A 22226-nucleotide genomic window follows, 5' to 3' on the forward strand; every position below is an offset into this window, starting at 1 on the left:
TGGAACTGAGGCTGTATGTATTTTGTCAATGGTAACATGAGCTTGTAAACATCACTGCAGAAGCAAGAAACACCTAAAACAGCGGGAGAAATAAGCTAATCTGAACACAACTGAAATCATTTAATACCTCTAAATTTGGCTGCACTACAGGTTGTTAATGTAGATTGCCTTCAGTAGATATTCAAAGCCCTTCACTTTTTTCACACTGCATTGTGTTGTACATTTCTACACTCAATAATCCATAAAGACAAAATCAAAACATGTTTTACAATTTTTTGCAAATGTATTAAAAAACAAAGACTGAAATCTCTCATTTACAAAAGTATTCAGAATCTTTGCTGTGAAACTTCAGATTGTGGTCAGGTATATCCTGTTTGCTGAGACTGGACTGAGTCCAGAACTTCATTGGAGTCCACCTATTGCAAATTGAATTGATTGGACATAATTTAGAAAGGCCCACACGCATTTTTATATAAGGTACGAGAATTCACACTGCATGTCAGGACAAAAACCAAGCTATGAAATCCAAGGAACTCTCTGTAGACCTCTGTGATAAAATTGTGGAGAGGCAGGACAAGGGTACAAAACCATTTCTAAAGCTCTGAGTGTTCCCAGGACTATAGACATCAATAATTGTGAAATGGAAGAAGTTTGGAACCACCAGGAGTCTTCCTAGAATCGAACTGAGTAACCGCACAAGAAGGGCCTTAGTCTGGTAGGTGACCAAGAACCCAACGGTCACTCTAACAGAACTTCAGAAGTCCCTGCAGAGATGGGAGAACCTGCTGGTTGGGCGACCATCTCAGCAGCACTCCATCAATCAGGCCTTTATGGTAGAGTAGCTGGATAGAAGCCGCTTTGAATAAAGGGCATATGACAGCGTGCTTGGAGTTTGCCAAGCGGGCTTTGGTTTCTCAGTGGCAGATGCAGGGAGGCTGGCCAAAACTGAAGGAAGGGTGAATGCAATCAAATACAGAGAGATCCTTGAAGAAAACCTGCTCCAGAGTGGACATGACCTGAGACTGGGATGGTTAACCTTTCAGCACAACAATGACCCGAAGCATAAAGCCAAGACAACATTGGAGTGGCCTCAGGACAAGTCTCTGACTGTTGAGTGGTACAGCCAAACCCCAGACTTAAGCCCCATAGAACATCATTGAAGAGCTGGAAGATGGCAGTTCACAGAGTCTTCCCATCTAATCTGACAGAGCTTGAGAGGATTTGCCAGGAAGAAATAGATAAACTGCCCAAATCCAGGTGTCCATCGCTTATAGAGACTTACACAAGAAGGGGCTGCCAAAGGGGCTTTTACAAAGTATTAAATGAAGGGTCTGAATACTTTAGTAAATGAGAGATTTCAGTTTTTGATTTTTAATAAATTTGCAAAAATTTTTAAAAACATGTTTTTACTTTGTCATTGTTGATTGTAGATTAATAGACAAAAATGTCAATTTTATCCATTTAATATTAAATGTACAACACAAAGTAAGCAAAAAGTGAAGGGCTCTAAATACTTTATGAATCCACTGTAGGTATAAAATGTGGATTAAGTAAGATATGGATTGCAATTTTGCTGCTAGTAACCATCATACAACAACAAAGAAATTCTAAGATGTATATTCTCCCTGAAATCAATGACATGACTTTTTTTTCAAGTAGAGGCACATGAGCATCCTCTTACAGTTGGTTACTACAGCAAGGTACATACCCCAGTGTACACTTAACAATTGGGAAGAAGAAAAAGGTTGATGCTGAATGCAGTATATTTATTGTAACAAGTTGTACACTTCTAAACATTAGCCAGGGGTTTATAGCAAGTGGTTTTGTAAGTAACATATTGCTGTCTTCAAAAATTATCATTTCATTTGATACACAAATGTTGAATAACATGTCACAAGAAGAGAACATTTGCGCATCTTTGCAGTTGCAAAGTGGATCGAGGAGATAGTGGCAAATCTGGAGCAAAAGTTGTAAAGCACTGTACTTTTTCAATTTTCAATTATTCCCTTGATGCAAGATGTGATGTGTGTGACACAATCCAGCGATCTTTATAAGAGGAATAATGCAAAGATTTGAAGTAAGTGAAGAACTTGCTTCTGTACAACAACTCCTCAAATACACAACATGTAATTACTGGTACCTGTAGAACATGGACCCAAGAAACAGAATGTTGTTTATCTGATGACAGCCAAATGCCATGCAAAGGCTAAATATAGTTTCTTTTAGCATTTTAGGTGTGACACGCTCTACTGAGCAAGATTAACTAAGGCTAATTGTTACTGTGCTGACAAGTGTCCTCTGGAGAGTAGGTTGCACATTGGCCAATACACACTAGTACCTCCAATTTTATTATTTTATTCTATAAAGCCGACAAAAGAGAGTTGCTTTTCTAGTCGTGGGCATAGGCTGAGGTATGATTGCACCACTTTTTGTTACATTGTTTGGCCTCTGAGGATAATTTATGTTAGCATGATAAAAAAATAGAGCACATGGGGTTTAGCATAAGATCAGCCATATCAGTATGCATACTGACATCATTTACAAGAAATAACTACATATTGATCACACATACATTCAAATGAATTTATTCAGACATAATCATTTGTTTATTATGTCAATTTCAGTTACCAAATGTTTGTTGAATGTTCTCCTCTCTATTTTACCTTATGGTTTAAGGTCCAGATTGTCAAACAGGAAGTGGGAGATTCCAAGGGACTTCAAAGTCAGGGAAATTCTGACTATGTTATGTTGAGCTGAGCAAAGGTGTGTGTGTATGTGTGTGTGTGTGTGTGTGTGTGAGTCTGAAAGTGTGTGTGTGTGTGTGTGTGTAGTTGTTCTTCTATCTTTGTGAGGACCACACACACTTTCAGACTCCTAATGTAACCCTATTTCTATTTCTGTCCAACAGGGAACAATCTACACTAATGTAACCCCTAGGTCTAATTATTGAACCTCAAGGTAACTATATGGACCTATTTGATGGCCAAAAAGGTACAAATATGTTCTGAAGCGGTAAAATTTACATATATGTACAGCTTCTTCTAAATGTTAAGATATAGTATAAGGAGGCAGTCTGTGTTTGGCCAAATATAAAAAAGTTAGTTAAAAGTTAATTTTTACTCTTAGATTTGAAGGTTTTATTGTTTTCTTATTTATTTAAGGTAGAAATTTAACTTGTAGGTTATGGTTGTGTAGCCTTGAAATAAACAAAATTAATGAATGAAAATTTGAAAAAAATAAATAAAAATTGCTAAAACAATTATATAATCAACTTTGTAATTATGATATAGTATTGAATTTATAGTACTTGAATTCCCAATAAAGCTGTTCTCATTTCCTGTACATGTTTTCTGTTGTCAGACAATGGAACAAGTATGAAATAGTAATGAAACACAGCCCATTAAGACGATTCAACAGTCACTTCAAAGCCATTTCCAAGCTGCTGCTCTGCACTGCTAAAATCCTAATTTTATGACCACATCATCGTCTGACAAAATCACCATACACAGATGTTAAAGACAATGACTGTGCTGTGATTTTAGCTATATTTACTTGTAAAATGGTCACTCAGAGAGAAAGTTATAAGCTCATTCGTGTCTGTCTCAGCTGCTGTGTGGTCAATTGCATGAGACTTAAAGAGAGGTGTGCCTGTGGAAGGTAAGTCCGACCTTGCACTCGTGGGGCAATACTGGCGAATCTCTTTTATGGAAAGTAGTTAAGGTTTGTCCAAAAAGTCTCCAAAAATGGTGTGAAAAGTCGATAAATCTAGTGACAAAGGCACTAAGTCGGCAACACTGCCTGTAAACGCCCATCTAATGATGCAAATAGAAACTGTTTGCGCCAATTCATTTTGAAAGAGCAAAAGCCGATGGGGAAACTTCAACACTCGGCCAGTGTAACTTCAGCCCTCTGTCACATGGCAATCGCCTGACCAATGGTGTAACTTCACCACGCACTCACTCAGTCAGTCAGTCATGGATATTGCGGTCCAGCCAAAAATATGACTGAAGCAGGCATAGAGTTAACATAAGTTGAAGTCCAGAGAGTCAGACATAAGTGTAAATTTAAAGTGAAGTGCCATGTTAGTATACAAATTGTTACCATTAGATAATGTTAGCACACTAGGCTAACATTAGTTAACAGATCGTATTGGGTCGGTTATGCTTAATTACATATTACACATGCAGTATGCTCTCATGCACACCGTGAAAGACAGGCACTCTTAAGAGGGAGACCACAGACAAAAAATAGTCTTTTTCCTAATGGGAGCTGGTCATGCCACGCCGGATGTATACAACACGTTTGCCTTCATTGAAGAGGAAAAAGATTTCTTCTGCAGTGCTGGATAAGTTGAGAGCTATTGCATGTCAAGAAAATTTTTTTTTACGAAAGATATGTTTTCGGAAACGGCACGCAAAAGGACACTGAGTCACTAGAGTAGTACATGACTGAACTTAACTCGAGAGCCAACTGTGCAACCTCTGCACTTTGACTGATTCACTGATCATAGATCAGATTTTCATGGGAGTACAAGACAAAGGAGTGAGAATGCCCCTTTTTGAAGAATCTGATTTGACTCTGGAAAAGATACTCAAATAAGTACTGTGATAATGATAATAGAGCGCTGGCTGTAAAAGCTATGCAAACAAGCAAAAATCAAAGGAAAAAATAAGCAAAAAAACCAAAAAAGTTGCCGAGTATACACAATAATAGTTGTGGTTCTAAACACGCTCCTAGACTGTTGACTGTGGTGCAAAGAATCACTTTGCCAAATGTTGTTTCACTAAGAGTAAAGTCCAAGTAATCAGAAAAAAAAAAGAGGGAAAGTGACAGGGAGCCATTTTTTGTAGGAGCAGTCACACGTGGATATGGAAAGCAATGAGGATGAGGAGTTGTGAGTCTCCGGGTCAACTGAACAATTAAAAATTGATGCGACAACAAATCTACAGCCAATGAAAATACTACAAAAGGCGAACCAAGCAACAACTGAATGTTAAAGACTATTATAATCAGCCCATTCCCCACATCTGTGAGTCCATAGCCACTCTGTCTGGAGAAGGTCACTCCTTTTATACCAAGTTTATTCTGGTAGAGGAAGAAGACTGATAAAATTGGATTTATGTCATGAACAGTACTTTACTTAACTCCTAGTGGTACAAGGGAATGCTGACAGATTCTTCCAATGCTGAGATAGTAGAGAAATACAAGGACGTTCTACGGGGCATCCACTGCTTGCCAGGAGAGTACAAAATACAGCTACAGAAAAATGCTGTGCCAGTCATACACCCACCAAGGAAAGAACCTGTAACCTTTAAAATTAATGAGAAAAGAACAGAAAAATATAATTGAAAGAAGTATTGTGAAAAAAGGGGAGGAACCCACTGAATGGGTTAATTCCCTAAATCATACTTGAAAAAAAAAAAGGGGATTTACAACTGTGTATGGATCCATGAGATGAACAGATACATCAAGTGAGAAAACGTCTGTTCTACCAACAAAATTAGACTGGTTCTATGGCTGGAGCACAGTTCTTCTTGAAACTGGATACATCATCAGGATTTTACCAGATCAGATTGGACGAGGAAAGCACAAGGATGTGCACTTTAAACACATGCATGCATTTCTTCATTTGCCATTTTGAATAGCCTCAGCTATTCCAAATGGCAGCTCCTGTTCCTCAGGACAGTGGATGAGCTGTTTGAAGGTATCGAAGGTTTGGGAGTTTCTTTGGATGATCTAGTACTGCGGAGAACTACAAGATATGAACATGATGCTAGACTGAAGAAAGTGTTAGCACAAACCAGCAAATCAGGGCTGCAGCTGAACAGGATGTGAACTCACTTACAGTAGGTAACAAATTATCTGCAGCACGGGTAAAGCCTGACCCAAAGATTGAAGCCATGGTCTAAATACAATGTAACCAAAAAGCAAAACAGAGCTGCAATGAGCTCTAGGTTTAGTTAAGTACATGTGGAAATTCATTCTTAAAGGTAGAGTAAGTGATTCTGATCTAATACATTTTTGTTAGATTCAGCGAATATCTCCTCATGGTCCACTACCTGTCTGTTCTGTGTTTGTGCTGAAAAAAAATCCAATGTTACTACACAGCCCTGGCTCTGTAAATGGGATATAAACAAAGTGGAATGGACCGACAATTCCAGCGAATCGGCACCTTGGGTTGATCATACTCATGCACAGGAGGGGGAAGGGGATAAGAGGGGGCAGTTGGAGTGAGGGAGATGGTAATTCCAGTGCATGCTAACATGCTACACAACATAAGAGAAATGGCCGAGGAGGCCAACCTAGGAGGAGAAGGTCTTAGGAAACTCAGTTACAAACACAGGGTCCTCTCCTCTGTCACTGTAGTTTTATAAAAACAATCGAAACATCTAACACTTGCCAGTTTTTACTCCATTGTGTTTTGGATGCTGTGCTTCTGTGCATGTTGTTTGTTTGATGACATTTTATATTATAGGGTTTTTCCTTCAGCTGTGAAAAAGACGATCCAATTCCACGCTGAATAACACGCCTTGGATTCTGCCATTGTATTGCTTTTGCAATGCGTGTCCATGAATTTGGGGGGCAGAGCTTCTGAAGGAACACTGAAAGAGGGGTGTATTTGTTTTGCTGTTGAGTCCAAATATCAGTAGTCTTTCCCCAGAATCGTTTACTCCACCTTTTTTGTCATGATCTGCCCCTGTGAGTGACTTTATGACTGGACTCTCTTATTTCCTGTTTTATTTTGAAATCACTTTCCTTGTGCATCTGTTTGTTGTTTCATTTCCTGCCCTTGTGTGTTTCCCACCTTTGTGATTACCTGCCATTTTCCGTCCTCCCATCAGATTTTGCCAGATTTTTTTAATGTTCCACTTACTCACCTGTTTTCACTTGTAATCACATGGCTTGCCCTCCTACTACACACCTGCTCATTATCCCAGTCACTATTTAAACCTACTTTGGTCTCCTGCTCTTTGTCAGTTCGCCTGTGTATTATCTGTTTAATTCCTCATTTGCTGTTTTGTTCCTGTGTATCACCCTCTGTATCCTGTTGTTTGTTTCTGCTGGTTTGCCAAATCAACTCACCTACCAGTTCATCTATTCATCTGCCTGTAAGCCAGTTCATTCTCTCTTCCTTAAGGTATTTGTTCTGGATCAACCTGCCTCCGTGTAAGGTGTGGCTGTGTTTGGGTCCTCCCTGCCTGTGCCATGACACCTTTAACCTGTCAGCCAACACAAAAGGTCTGAATAGTCTGCTTGAAAATTATACTGTATGACAGTGGGAACACGAACCCATGGCTGAATGGGAAGCACTCAAGCACAGCTTACTCAAAGAGAGTGTTGAAGTTTTATGATCCAGCCAGACCACTGAAAGTGTCCACCGAGGCTTCAAAGGGTGGACTAGGTGCAGTTTTGCTGCAACAGCAAGACTGTGGCTGGTTCACATTAGTGTTTGCTTCCAGGGTGATGACAGTGGCTGAGCGTAACTAAGCTCAAATAGAGAAAGAAACATTACGTGTGGTTTTTGCTGTGAGAATTTCCATGAACACATATATGGGAGAGATGTGCGGATAGAGACTGGTTATTAATCAATAATTACTATAGCAACAAAACCACTGAAAGATGCTCCACTGTGAATGCAACGTCTGCTTCTGTGCCTCCAGAAGTACAGCCCAAAGTTTGAGTTCACACCAGGTAAACATATGGTCCTAGATGACACTTTAAGCAGAGCATTTTTACAGGACACAAATTCCAGCAGCACTGACCTGGATGTACAAATTAATCTGGATGGCATACAGAGACACCTGTCTCGACAGAGAAATGGTCCGAGATTTCCGGGGCAACTGATAATTTAAGCGAACTGCAGGCAGTGATAGCTTACATAGATACACCTGACCGGTGAGCAGAGGTTGGCCAATCTGCACAGCCGCTTTAAAGGAGGGACCACCTGTGGAGTCCTTCTCAAGGGACACAGGATTGTCATTCCTACATCCTTGCGTTCAGAGATAGTCATTATAACATTGCAAAAATCCGGCACATCCTGTCTCAAAAAGATGCAGAAAAACTAGTCCATACTTTTGTTACTTCTAGGCTGGATTATTGTAATTCCTTATCAGGCTGTCCCAACAAATCTTTAAATACTATCCAGGTGATCCAGAATGCTGCAGCATGAGTACTAACAGGAACTAGGAAAATAGATAATATTTCTTCTGTGTTAGCTTCTCTGCATGGGATCCATGTAAAATTCAGAATAGAATTTAAAATCCTCCTCCTCACCTACAAGGCCCTTAATGGTCAGGCACCATCATATCTGAAAGAGCTCATAGCACCCTATTACCCCACTAGAAGACTGTGCTCCCACAACTCAGGCTTGCTTGTGGTTCCTAGAGTCTCCAAAAGTAGAATGGGAGGCAGAGCCTTCAGTTGTCAGGCTCCTCTACTGTGGAACCACCTTCCAGTTTGGGTCCCGGAGGCAGACACCCTCTCCACGTTTGAGAGTAGGCTTAAAACCTTCCTTTTTGATAAAGCGTATAGTCAGGTTTGTCTTGAACCACTTCCTAGTTATGCTGCTATAGGCCTACACTGCCGGGGGACTTCCCATGATGCACCTCTCTCCTCTCTCCTCCTCTTCCTCTCCATCTGCACGTCTTCATATGGCATCAATGCTCGTTACTAACTTGACTTCTTCTCTCTCTCGTAGTTTTGTGCTTTCTCGTCCCTCTCCTCTCTCTTCATGTTGCTTCCTGCAGGTATTTCTGCCCCTGGTGCTAGAAAGTCTGGATCTATGACTGTAAACCACCTACTGCCCCTAATGATCCCGCTCAACACCCACTGCTTCAAATATTATGATTCTATTATTATATTTAGTTTTATTAGTATTATTATTCACCCTATTATTATAATTATTAGTTTTATTATTAGTCTCATTATTGTTACACATCTTTATGTTGTACATATACTGTGCTATGCTCCCCCCCACCTAGCCAGACGGGGCAGACGAGCCGGGTTTTGTTCAAGGTTTCTGCCTGTTTTTCCTTGCCGCTTTCGCCAGGTGCTTGCTCATGTGGGAATGTTGGGTCTCTGTAAATATAACTATAAAGAGTACGGTCCGGACCAGCTCTATATGAAAAGTGCCCTGAGATAACCACTGTTATGATTTGGCGCTTTATAAATAAAATTGGATTGAATTGAATTGAGTTCAACACCTTTGCAGACACCTGTGGAATTGAGCATATGATGTCAAGTCCTTTATTCCCCCAGTCCAACAGGATGGCAAAGAAGGAATTGCAGATTGTGAAACAGCTCCTTTTAAAAGAAGCAGACACCAGAGGAGATTCATAGAATAGAACACCTTTTATTGTCATTGCATACAGTCATACAATGAAATTTGCAGTGCAGCTCCTGAGAACAGTTCAAAAATGTATCCATACATGAGGTAGTTATACTTAGTGCTATTGTGTCTATGAGGTATAATTGCAAAGTGTATAGAGAACATAGCACAATGCAGGTTCAAGATAAAGATGTATATTAATAATAAGACTGATAATAAAACTAATAATAATTGGTCTAATAATAAGACCAATAATAACCTGACTAAATATTATAATAACAGTAATAATAACTATAACTATGAAGCTGTGTTTGTGTGTTGAGCAGGATCATAGGACTAATATCATGCAACAGGAGGAGAGAGGAGAAAGACAAGACATCACAAAACTACAGGAGAGAGAAGACGCCAAGTTAGTAACAAACATCCTTCAGGATGCTGATGTCTCTCCAGGGGCAGCGTGATCTGAAGATGCCTTCCAGTGAGGGCAGGGGGAGTTGAGTTGAGCCTTCTTGATCAGAGCAGTGGAGTTGATTTATCCATGTGAGGTCCTCAGAAATGTTGGTTCCCACAAAATTAAAACTGGAAGCACCTTTCCACTCTTTCTCCAGCTATGTTTAGGGGGGCAGGGGTCATGCCGGTGTCTCCGGAAGTCTATGATGAGCTCTCTTGTTTTTTTGATGTTAAGTGACAGGATGGTGCTATTATCAGAGCACCATTCAGCCAGTTTGCAGACCCTGTCTCTGTGTGTTGTCTCATCCCCATTTGAAATCAGTCCCGCCACTGTTGAGTCATCTGCAAATTTTATGATTGTGTTCGAGGAGTTTGTGGGAATGCAGTCATATGTATAAAGGGAGTTGAGGATAGGACTGGAGTACTCTCCCTGGGATCCCGTCCGGCCCTGCAGCCTTCTTGACATTCACTGTGCTGAGAATACACCTCACCTCCTGTGTATGTGTGTCTGTCTGTATGGTAATTACATGATTGATGGTAGCTCATTGGGTGTTGTTATATTGTTCGACCCTTTTGTTTCAAAGCGGCAAAGAAGCAGTTAAGCTCCTCTGGCAGTGAGGTGCTGTTGCCTGTAGGTTGGTCTCTGTTGCTCCTGTAGTTGGTGATGTGCTGTATTCCCTGCCACATGCTTGTTGGGTTCCTGTTGGTGAAGTGATCCTCAATCTTTTTATTATATTTAATGCGTTTCTTCAGGGTGTGCCTGGCAGCACTGTACCACTCTCTTTTACCAGATCTGAAGGCTCGGTTGAGGTCCTTCAGAAGGCACTGGAACTCCTTTGTCATCCATGGTTTCCTGTTTGGGAAAACACGGATGCGTTAGTCGATGGTCCCAGTTCATGTGTTGGAAAGAGTCCTGCAGTTGAAAAAACACAGCCTCGGGCCAGATATTAATAGTCCTGTTTGTAGGTTCCTGTTTTTTGATAATTGGCCTGTATACTGGGGTTAGGATAATAGCAGATTATTAGATTGTCCAAGGTGTGAGAGAGATGCGGCCCTATATCCTTTGGGGATTTTAAAGTAGACACAGTCCAGTGTGTTTTTCCCGCTGGTTGCACACTTAAAATGTTGGTCACATTTAGGCATGATTAAAATCTACAGCAACAATGCCTATCAGGGTATTTATTCTGTTGTTAATTTATGAGTGAGTGCAACATTAGCATTAGCATCTGGTGGTATGTACACAGCTGTGCTAATAACAACAGAAAATCCCACGTTAGAATAGAAGGGTCTGCATTTTACACCCAGATACTCCAAATCAGGTGGGCCGTGCTTGTCGATGATCGTAGTGTTTGTACACCAGTTGTTGTTTACATATATACACAGGCCACCTCCTCGGCTCTTACCAGAGTCCTTGTTACTGTAGCTGTGGTGGGTTAAGCAGCCTGCTACCTTGATAGCTGTGTCTGGGACTCCTGGGTATAGCCAAGGTTCTGTGATAATCATCACGCAGTTATTCGGAGTATGTGTCTGCGATGATAAACCAAGTCTCAGCTCATCCATTTTGTTGGAATGTGACCTGGCATTGGTGATGAAGAAGCTGGGTAGCGGAGGTCTGTGAGGGGCCTTCCTTAGCCTTGCTAATATCCCAGACCGGCATCCTCTCTTCTCCGCAATCTCCAACGCCTGCTGCTCGTTATGGTAATCTAGGGAGACCTATGCTCTGATCATCTCCGCTGGTATCAGATGGGAGTGCTGGAAGGCACTTGAAGTGACAGCTTGGCGCGATGTTCCAATCTGTAGAAAGTGTAGCCCACCTAAAACGGTCTACTTCTTCTTCTTCTTCTTCTTCTTCTTCTTCTTCTTCTTGTTAAATAAATAAATATTTGACCAAGTTGGCAAACTTGTAATTGCTAAAATTAGTCATACTTTTATTTGCATGTATTTTCTTCAAGTGTCCCTGAAACACTGACTTGAAAACTAATAATAACATCAAATATTAATAATAATCTTTAATAGACACTAAGGTGAAAACTTCATCACACTTTATTACTTTATTTATTTATATGGTTAGACTTATACATATCACATGTAGCTGCTGTAATGCTATATTGTCAAAATTTAGCATGTGGAAGGAAAGATGTCCCAAAATCCAACCCACACCTGCTGGCTCCCATATGTAAGCCTTGTGACAACCCATCAGCTGATTCATGCAGCCTAGACAAAGTGGATCATCTGATAACCCTGACAGAGATTTTGTATGTTTATGGTGGGTTTAAAAATAGTGAGACTGTATGAGTTTTACATTTTTTCCAACAAAGGACTCCACAGGACAAAGTCAGCCAGTCCGTGGCAGCTGGGGTCAAGCTAATCAGCCCCATCCAACATGAAATATTGTTTGAGTGTTGACTGGGGGTGGTAAAGTAAGAGTTGTTCTTATCTTTATGTTTTTTACCTTGCCCTGAAGGTGACTGTGCAACCACTTTATGGCTTACCTCATGCATTCTTTGTTCTGTCTATACAGTATGTGTGTATGTATGCAAGAGTGAATATGCATTTCAGACAATGACCTAAGGCTAAAGAACTTTTAAATTACCAGTATGTCACCTTTCAACTAGCATGAACTAAAACTTTCTGAAAAGCATGACAAAGACTCTTGTTGTACACAAACTAATAACCAACGGAATACCACTTTGCAAGCTCATTGGCTAAATGTCAGCCAAGGACTTAAGGTTGTACTTTCTCTGCTCTCAGAGGGACTCTAAAGCTCCTTCCAAACGACAAGATTAACATTAGAAGAGTTACTAATTCTCCACCACTTCTTACCTAGTTTCACTGCCTTACTGTTTTGAAAGACAAATCAGACATTCCTTTTGAACAAATCGGTCAAAACAGTTCAGGCGGCTGATGAAACAGACACAGTGATCTATGATCTGGGTGATAAACCGGCGTAAGGATTATAGATGAAACGAATGTTGCTAATGGGTACAGTGGATAAAAAGCTTTCCCCAGGTTCCTCATAGAACTATTCTTGATATTTGAGGGTAAAAGTAAATCCGACACAGATATATAAATCTATAATACTGTTACATCATTATACTTTTTAAATACAAATCAAAATCAAAGACTTTAGACAGGCAGTTTGATTTGTCATGCCAAGAAACACACAGGTGTGACTGATATTGATGATTATAATGGTGTGCAAACAAGCCATCCCAGTGAGAGTACATGCACAGAACGAGAGACCTGAAATATCCAGCAGCCATTTATTGATGTTATTAGTTACACCCGTGTCAATGAAAAAGGTCTCTTATGCATCTTAACAGCATTATGAACAGAAGCAATTGGATTGTCCCATTACACTAAAGGGCTAGGTTAAGACTAGATTAAAAGGTTCGAGTAAAAAACAAAAAATTTCTGTATCAAGAAAGAAAAGACTCTTTTCAGTTATAAATTTCACACCAGAACACTCAGGTTTATTTTATTTTTTAATTGTTTTAACAAGAATCTAATAACATCTTATTGTTAGTTTTTTTTTGTTTGTTTTTTTCTTACAGAAAAACTGAATTCAAAACCGATGTGCCAGCACTGGCACACAGAGAGAATTAGGGGATAGTGTTCCTCTAAAGACTGCAGATGCTGTGATTCAGAACAAACGTTTCTTCACTCACTGCACTGCTTCATGTTAATCACCATCAGTGTGTGTGGTACGTGTGGTCGACTCTGTGCACTATAGTGTACACTGTGACCATAGTTCACAGCAGCATTGTCAGTGTCGTAGCAGCATAAATGCTGCTGGGTAACAGGGTTTACTCAACCTTTCACCTGATTTGGTGACTGTTGATGTGGAAGATTCACATGGACTGCATCAGCTGATAGGAAACCCCCAAGTCACCTGTATGGCTTTGAGCAAGTCCCAGATTCCACCAAAATGACAAAAAACAAATATTATCTTGACCTTTGACTGAATAAAGTGGTTATTATTCTAATGCCATTCTCTTTCCCATACCATCATTTGTAGTAGTTGCTGAAACATATTTAGTAAACAATGAATAGTTGTCATAGTTATAGTTCTCCGAACACTTCATCAAGGCAGAAATAATGTCACTAATTGGAATTAATTAGAAATTATGGAGAGTATGGATATAACGTTATGGAGGAGTATTGACCAGTATCAACAAAGTCAACTATTACACGAGCTAAAATTGTTTATTTTAGTTTCAACATCCTGATTATTGCATAATTGTGATATTATTGGAGAAATTGGTTACACACCTTATAGCATTATCCCAGTAACTGTGACACAATTAAATTGAGCTCAGTACAATAGTCACTATACACTCACTTTTGCATACTACAGATATCCTAATGGTATATTAGTAAGAACATTAGTGTCAGTGATAATTGTGAAATAAGCCTGCAGACAACTGAGTCAAAGTTTCTGGCTTTTTTGGGTTTCCAGAGACAAGTCTCCATGTGTCATGAATATTCAGCAGCTGTCACAGTGAGGGTGGAGAAAGTGTGGCTATAAATGACCACAGTATCGAGTAAAGGTGTGTTCTTGCTGCAAACTGGAAACGGCGGTAGGGTATATGTGTGACCAGAACAAACAACAAACAACAGTCAGAGTAAGTTATTATTTTTTAATTTTTTAAATATGGTAAAAAGAGTTTGTACTGTATGTTAAGCACAGTAAAGGGTTATTATACTGCTGTTACTCTAGTGTGTTTTAGCTGCATATAGCCAACAACAAATTTATGTTAAGTTTTTTTGTGTTGAATTGTGTTTATCTTTTTTGTATTTTTATTCTTGACTGTAGGTCAAATTTGAATATATTCCATGTCAAATGTATTTTATATCATGTTTATATCATGTGTCCATTAAAGTGGTCAGTTTTTAATGCTGCTGCATTGTTGCTGCAAATCTCAGTTAAGCTGATATGTGATCTGGTCTAATGGCTGGTAACTGCAATCAGAACAAATACGTTCGTAGAACCCAAATTGATGTCTTAAATTGTTTTTTAAATTGCCAAAGGTATTGCGTTTACATTAGCATATCTGGACATTTGAAAATCTGGAACCACCTAATCTTTGGTAGTTTGCGGTGATATATGCATCAAATAATTATTTTCCCAGTTTTTTCATTGATAATTTGTTTTGTAAATTTTTAATAGGTCTACGTATAACTTCTGTCCCTCCCTTGTGTCTCAGCTGAAGCAGAGCCAGTGGAAATGGAAAACATGCAGGAGTTGATCCCCTTTGCCAAAGAGATGCTGAGTCAGAAACCCAGTTGGGGTCTGCTGAAGGTCTACATGGTGGGCTCTATGTTTGCAGTGCTGGGGACAGTCATTGGGTTGGTTGAAACCGCGTGTCATCCCTTCTCCTCTAGTGAGCCAATGGACACAGAGATGGTCCTCATGTTGGCCTGGAAGCAGAAAACTGAGACACAGCACAATGTGGGTGGCAAGGAGGAGGAAGAGCAGGAGGAGGAGAAGGCACTGGCTCATGAAAACGGGGCCACAACCCAGAGCATGACCCTTTCCAAGACTTGTAAACCCGGCCAACGAAGCATGGCCAACCGGCTGCACGCTTCTTAAAGCCAAAGGATCCAGAACTAAGTGACTTAAGATATTTAGGAGGGAACTGCTCCTGCCACACCGATGAATTGTGCAACATGCACACAGTTTGAAGCTTTATATGAGAAGTGTCTGAACTGCCTGCAATTCTGTGCTGTTTATTAATGATGCCTTCTTTTGCTAATGGAAATGTTTCTTAGAATGTCTTTATGCATTGGGCACACATGAAAGACCCCCTCAGAGGCCCCAGTTGGATCCTGGAAGAGTTGAGACTTTTTGACAGGACCACTTACTTTCATGAAAGCATAGAAATCATGTTAGTAATGCAGTATTCTATATAAGTGAAGTGCACATTAACTTGGTTGCAGCAATGGTTTTGTGGTTCCCTGGGGATCCTCCAGTAGGTTCCCCTGGGTCCCCAGCAAATGCAGGAATTGTTGATTGTCACAATAAATGAATTTTACTTGAAAAGTAGTCCTACTAGAAAAAAGATACATGCAAGTCATAGACAGCTGTGTACAGTTGTAAACTACATTAAGAACTAAAACTGTCAAATTTCTCCCATATTCCTCCCTGGAATAATGCCTTTACCAAACAGTGGTCTGCAGGTTAATAGGAATCTGGTCAAAGTCACAAGTGATAAATAAAACGCCTATAAAGTGAGCTCCATAAAACCTCTTTTATGTTCTGCGGCTACAACACTAAGTTTGGTTTCTAAAATAAAAAGGAAAACAACAGACACACAAACCTACCTTCTACAGAGAAGTACCTGAAGGCAACATGGTGTTGGGTCTGCTTTGCTGCATAAGCTGCTGTGTAGCACCACCTGTTGTCTGGTGGATGTGTCTGAACTGCCACTCCACCCACATACTATGTTCAAAGAGAGGAACATTTGTTCTAAATATTATGCAAAGTGCAAATACTGTAAATATACAATCTTTTTTCATACTAATAAAGTTCATTTTATTTATTTAGCCTGGTTTTCCTGGAGTTTGACTCCTTTAAATGTTTGCTGTACATGTTAAATAAATATCAGTCTTGTGTAATTTTGTACTTTACTAAGCATGGAAAATCTCATTTTCTCAAAAGAAACTTTTAAAATATCATCTAGTGAAATGAGATATAGTTTCATTTGTTGATTTTACAAAATAACTTTTTAAAATAACTTTCTAGAAGTGTATTTTTTTTTCTTGATAGTACAGGATTTATGTTGTGTGTTGTATCAAGGATAGTCCCTGAAAGAAGTTTTAAAAATATTTCCAATATTTAACCCATAAGGAGATTTGTTCACTCGTTATCAAATAATTATTTAACTCCATAGACAACAATTATTGTTAAGATAGATCTTTTTCCATATGTACTTCAGCAGATTTGACTGAAAAAAGTGGTCTTTTTACGTGTTATGTATGCGTGTGTGTGTGTGTGTGTGTGTGTGTGTGTGTGTGTGTGTGTGTGTGTGTGTGTGTGTGTTGAATCTGAGCTCAAAAATCAATAAACAATTAAATTATTTTTTTCAACAAAGTTTAATAATACATTAGTCTTCATTTAAATGTATACCGGTAAAGTACACAGAAAGAAACAAAGTATAATGTTGATATACATTTATAATGGATATCATAGATCTGTTTACATGTTATTATATACATACTGTGCATTTTTACATACAGTATTTGAGTTGAAGTTAAACCAAAATGTCGTCTACTCTTCCTTTGGGCTCACTAATGCATCATTACTGACTTTTACTCACAAGAAACATTTTCTCTTGTCGCACAGTTGTAGCTACTAACATGAATTGTGCTTTATTCCATTTAGATATACCATTAAGTCAGAAAGCATAACACCGGGACTCTGGTCGGGAACTGCAACACCTGCATACGTATAATGCAGACATTATCAATGTCACTACACCTGTGTTTGACAAGTCAGCGACAGGCCTGTACTGTTAAATGGACTCCTTTGTCTCTGTATTTTAATGGACACAAAATTGTGACAGCAACATACCTTATTCTACACCAGACACACACCTTTTATAGTGCCCATAAAATATTCAGAACTGTTGGAAGTTTCCTGTTTTATTGTTTTACAACATTGAATTATAGAAAATTTAGTGCGACATCAGGGAAAGACCCTTTAAGGTCAAAGTGAATACAGATCTCTACAAAGTGATGAATTACAAATAGTAAAAAATGGCTGCATTAGTATTCACCCAGTTTAATAGGACACACCTAAATCATCACTCTTGCAGCCAAATGGTTTTACAAATCACATAATTAGTTGAATGGAGATCACTTGTGCGCACTCAAGGGGTTTCAGTAAATTGTAGCAGAAATAAAGCTGTATCTGAAACGTTCAACCTTTGGTGAGACAGTGTTGTGGAAAACGTACACCAAGAAGACAAAGGAACAATCCAAGCAACTTTGCAAAGAGCTGATTGAAAAGCACAAGTCAGGGGATATAAGCACATTTCCTAGTCACTGAAAAAGCCCTACCATTGAAATCAATCATTAAAAAGGAAAGTGTATGACACATCTGTAAATCTACCAAGATTAGGCTGTACTCAAAAACTGAGTGACAAGTCAAGCTGAGTGAAGCTGATAGATACCGATCTACACAGACTGAAGGCTGTAACTGCTGCCAGAGAGCCATCAATTACGTACGTATGTACAGCCTGAGAAAAATATTGCGTTCTTACAGTTTTCACTCCAGCTTAGGTTTTTCTCACAGTCAGTAGCCTACATAAAAACCATGAACTGACCTTTTACGGAATGAGGATTAAATGCAGCATGCTCTACAAATGCTCGTCCATTATCAGTGAGCTGCAGTGTCTTGTTGGCTGACTGTAGGGTTTATAGGATTACAAGATGGTTCTGCTGAGAAACGAACATATCCAGCAGCATGACTCACTCAGATAGCACAATGCGACAATGGGACAAAGCAACCTGACACGTGGACACACGAGAAGGAGGCCAATATATTCCTGAGTCAACATGGTAATCTTTGGTTTAAGAATAGTTTGCAGATGGCCAATGTGAAGGCTGAAATGGATAACCTTACACAGTTGTATGTCACTGTGTGTGAATCAGCACTTCCTTCAAAGCAACAACGTCATTTAATGTAAATGGTAATGTTAATAATGTTAAATTATGATCTTGAGCTTATCAAAATAAAACCAGGGAAGATGATAGCATTTCAACTATTAGTATTCCTCCAATAAAACAGACACAGAGTTCCTTTAATCAGTGAATTATATAAACATACCTAAATTACATGTAAGTAGTTAACCCTTTTTCTAAGTGTTATATGAAGGCAACTGAACTTGGCTACTTGGAAATTAATTTTCTGACATTAATGTCCCTACAGAAAGGTTGCCTTGGGTCAACACATTTGATAAAATTATGAACCTTCTAGAGGCCCAACATACCAATTTAACTAGGGTCATTGGGTCAGTAACAGAAAATCAAATAAAAGTAACAGAAGGGTTGGGAAAGATTTTTTCTCTGTCTTTCATAGAAATGGGGATTTGACTTGAAAGGTTGCCAGTGGATACCAGAGGCAACACACAGTGTGAAGCTGCTGACTCTTTGCCAAGCCCTCCCCAGTGTCAACCAAGCAGCCTCTGAGTCAGATAAAGAGCGCCAGAGACTGCACTGTGCTGCAGACCAGGACGTGATTACATCCTGGTTTGAATTTGGAGCTTGGCTTTAAAACCACCATGTGAGGCATGAAGAGCCATTTTAGTTAGTTTTTTTTTGCCAGTTGAAAATGTACACAGTTTAATAGTGTTTAAAACTGATGATGATATGAAAATGACAGCTTATCCTTCTCTGAAACCCCTCATCAGTAGACAGTCGGAATTCATACACCAGCGGTAGTCACAAGATCCTGGGTAGGATGCCATACTGATATATTGAGGCTTTGAATTAGGCCAGTAGTCCTGTTGTTTTTCAACAGCTTTCAGCCAGTCCTCCAGTTCTCAGATTGTCGCCCTGATGGAAGCAGCATCCTTTAGGGTGCAGTCAAAGGTTTTTCCAAGGTTCTTCATGGGTTTCACTGTAATCGATGGGATCCGAGTACTTCCATGAATGAAGTGAAACCGGTCAACCCCCTTCTCTTTCTTCATTACCAAGGACCTGGATTTTGTCAGCTTCAAGCACATCTGAGCCCAAGTGGTTAGCCTCTACCGACCCAGCGGTATCAATCTGCTTCCTGGGACTGATGTTGTTGCTACTGTCAGGTCATCCATAAAAGCTGTGACTGTTGGCTGCCGGACTCCAGACTTGGCTTTTGGGCCTTTACACTTCACTGCAGCTGACTTGACCAGCATGTTCATGGCCAGGGAAAAAAGGGTCACTGAGATGGTGCATCCGGTGATGATCCTTTGCTCCAGACAGTGCTACTCTGATGTAACTGGCCCAGACGTGAACCTCAGCTTAAAGTTACTGTAGTCGTCCATGATGAAGTCCTTGATGTTACCAGGGATGTGTTGCTGTTCCACTGTTGTCTCCACCAGTTTGTGGGGTATGGAGCCATATGCATAGCATCCAGCCATTGTAATACCAGGTTCCCTTTTCCTTCCTTTGCCTCTTTGATCAGCTGTGTCACCACTCCGGTGTGTTCTAGGCATAGTGGAGCCCCTGGTATTCCCCCCTTCTGCACTGAGGAAACGATGTACTGGTTCCTCAGGGGCAACTCTTTCAGCCGTTGGGCAACCATACTAAAAAATATCTTTTTCTTCTCACTGCTTGACACTGAGCAGTGTGATGGTCCTAAATTGCTCGATGTTAGTTGAGTTCTCCTCCTTTGGCATCCATACACCTTCTGCAAATCTTCCTTGTTGGGCTACTTTGCCCCTCCTCCAGATCACCCTCAGGATCTTCCATAGTCAGTGCATGAGCTAAGGCACTCCACTCCAGGTGCTGAGTTGGCTCTGGCAGCCTTCACAACTGACTGGATTTCTTTCCAGCTGGGTTCTCTGATGGTAAAGTCAGTGGTTAATCCAGATGGATTGATCACGGCGCTGCATTCTCCCAGGTCTTTCCCCTTGTGCTGCATCACTGTAGGTGTTGTTAAGGTGGTTGTCAATCTCCTCTTTGAACATGTGAGTTGTCCACTGCTCTTCTGGCCTAGCCATTGTTTGGTAAACCCAAAGGGATTCGCTAGGAAGGCAGTGCATTTCTTGGTTCTCTCTTTAGTCCACCTCCTCTGCCACTCTTCTCTATGGAGAGTTATAAGTTTCTTCCTCAGGATGCTGCAGAGTTTTGCCAGCCCAGCTTTCTCATCCTCACTTGCCCCCTTGGACTGCCTCTTTAAAAGTCATAGTTCGTGTCTCAGCTGTGTGATCTTCTCTGCCCTGGGGTACTTGATTTACTACATCTATTGATGCGTGTGGATACATCATCAGTGACAGTATACAGTATTTCCATTTTGCAGCATTTTTTAAAACTTTACAATATGTTCATACAAGACTTACACTGAGACAAGTGCACTGTTAATCAAACTGTGAGCACTGAGTCGACAAAAGATAGAAAACAGAGTAGCCAATAATTTTTAAGGAAAGAAAACATTCTTTCTTATGTCAATAATACTTCAAGCAATTCTTCTTTCAATTTGCATCATGCTGCAGTTAGTTGAAAACACATATATGCTTTGCTTGTACAGAAAGTTTGATTAATTTCAGATGTAATGTGATAAATGTTATTCCTTTCAAACAAATTCAATCATTCTAATTCTTTAATTTGCATTTATTTAAAAATAAAATGAACCTGCTTTAAAGCTTCATTATATTTTGGCCATTGGCCATGAAACAAGTTGGAACAAACTGGAAACACAACAGGAGACATGTTTGTGTCCATCTGATGAATGTAAGATTTATATTCCCTCTCATTTTAGCTGTTTTTTTCCCCTAAAAACTCCTGGGGGAAATGTCTGGCTCTTTAGCTGCTAAATGTTCCACTATGTTAACCAGCTGGTCTCTTACTGAGTTTGTCTGCTGTTTGCTGTGAGATAATTTTGACACTGAGTTTATTACAGCTTGTTCACTGAAAACAGCTACCTGCTGCTCCTGGAAACCAAGTTGATAAGAGCTAGAAAACCAAAACAATGTGCCAAAAGATGCAAAAAAAAAAAAAAAAATGTAGAGGGGAGCTGCAAAATTGGTTGGTAATTCTTTGCGCATTTATCATTACAAGTGAACCCTTTCATTTTACACATTTAGCTATAGTTATTATAAAAATATTGATTGATGCAAAGGCCTGGATGACATTTCTTTGACAATTTGAACTTAAATCATGTTTGACTTGCACAGATTGTCACACTTTTTATTAACACGGATGCTATAAAACCAGCCTGTAACAGTGGAATTTATCAATAATAATTATCTGAGGAAATAGTTAAATGTTAAAAAACTTTAAGCTTTAAGACAAATATGAGAAAAGGCTTGCTGGCAGGAACATCCAGCTGGAGTACTGACCTTCTCCACAGATGGATGTCTGAGTGTGTGTGAGTGGAGTGGATGTGTACTGTACTTGGTGTGTGTGTTGTCTGATGGAGGTAAGGATGCATGCGCATTCCTGTACAGTATCAGCAGAAAGAGAGAAGTCTGCATACTTCAATGTACTGCAGCCTGGCAACCTGGAGGTCAGAAACACAGTGTTTGTTTAAGCATATGGCCTTATGCCTTACCAAGGATACAAGTCAAAATATCTAATAAGATAGTGCAGGGGTCTCTATGCAATGTGGTTACATGACACACAGTGGGGCAGAGTGAGGAAATGTTATGGAGCTACTCCATCTAGGGGATGCCACAAAGAAAGTTTGCCTGGTGGACACACGAACACGTTGCCCCTCACATGGAACTTCAATCTGAGTAAAAGGAGA

The 22226-nt window shown here is 39.8% G+C and overlaps 1 protein-coding gene across 3 annotated transcripts; it reads left to right on the top strand.

Annotated features, from left to right (window-relative positions):
- The first annotated feature begins 7000 nt into the window (after positions 1–7000).
- LOC120807077 (G0/G1 switch protein 2-like) lies at positions 7001–16783 on the top strand. Of its 3 annotated transcripts, none has more exons than XM_040158731.1 (3): positions 7001–7109; positions 14238–14403; positions 14949–16783. In XM_040158731.1, exon 3 carries the CDS (start codon positions 15006–15008, stop codon positions 15369–15371), a length of 366 nt encoding a protein of 121 aa, XP_040014665.1. In that variant the 5' UTR covers positions 7001–7109; positions 14238–14403; positions 14949–15005; the 3' UTR covers positions 15372–16783. The 3 variants fall into 3 exon arrangements, with proteins under 3 accessions (XP_040014665.1, XP_040014663.1, XP_040014664.1); XM_040158729.1 differs by having other exon boundaries at positions 14986–16783; XM_040158730.1 differs by having other exon boundaries at positions 14238–16783.
- Positions 16784–22226: the final 5443 nt, after the last annotated feature.

The sequence above is a fragment of the Xiphias gladius genome, chromosome 21, assembly GCF_016859285.1.
Source record: "Xiphias gladius isolate SHS-SW01 ecotype Sanya breed wild chromosome 21, ASM1685928v1, whole genome shotgun sequence".
In the NCBI taxonomy this organism is placed as follows: domain Eukaryota; kingdom Metazoa; phylum Chordata; class Actinopteri; order Istiophoriformes; family Xiphiidae; genus Xiphias; species Xiphias gladius.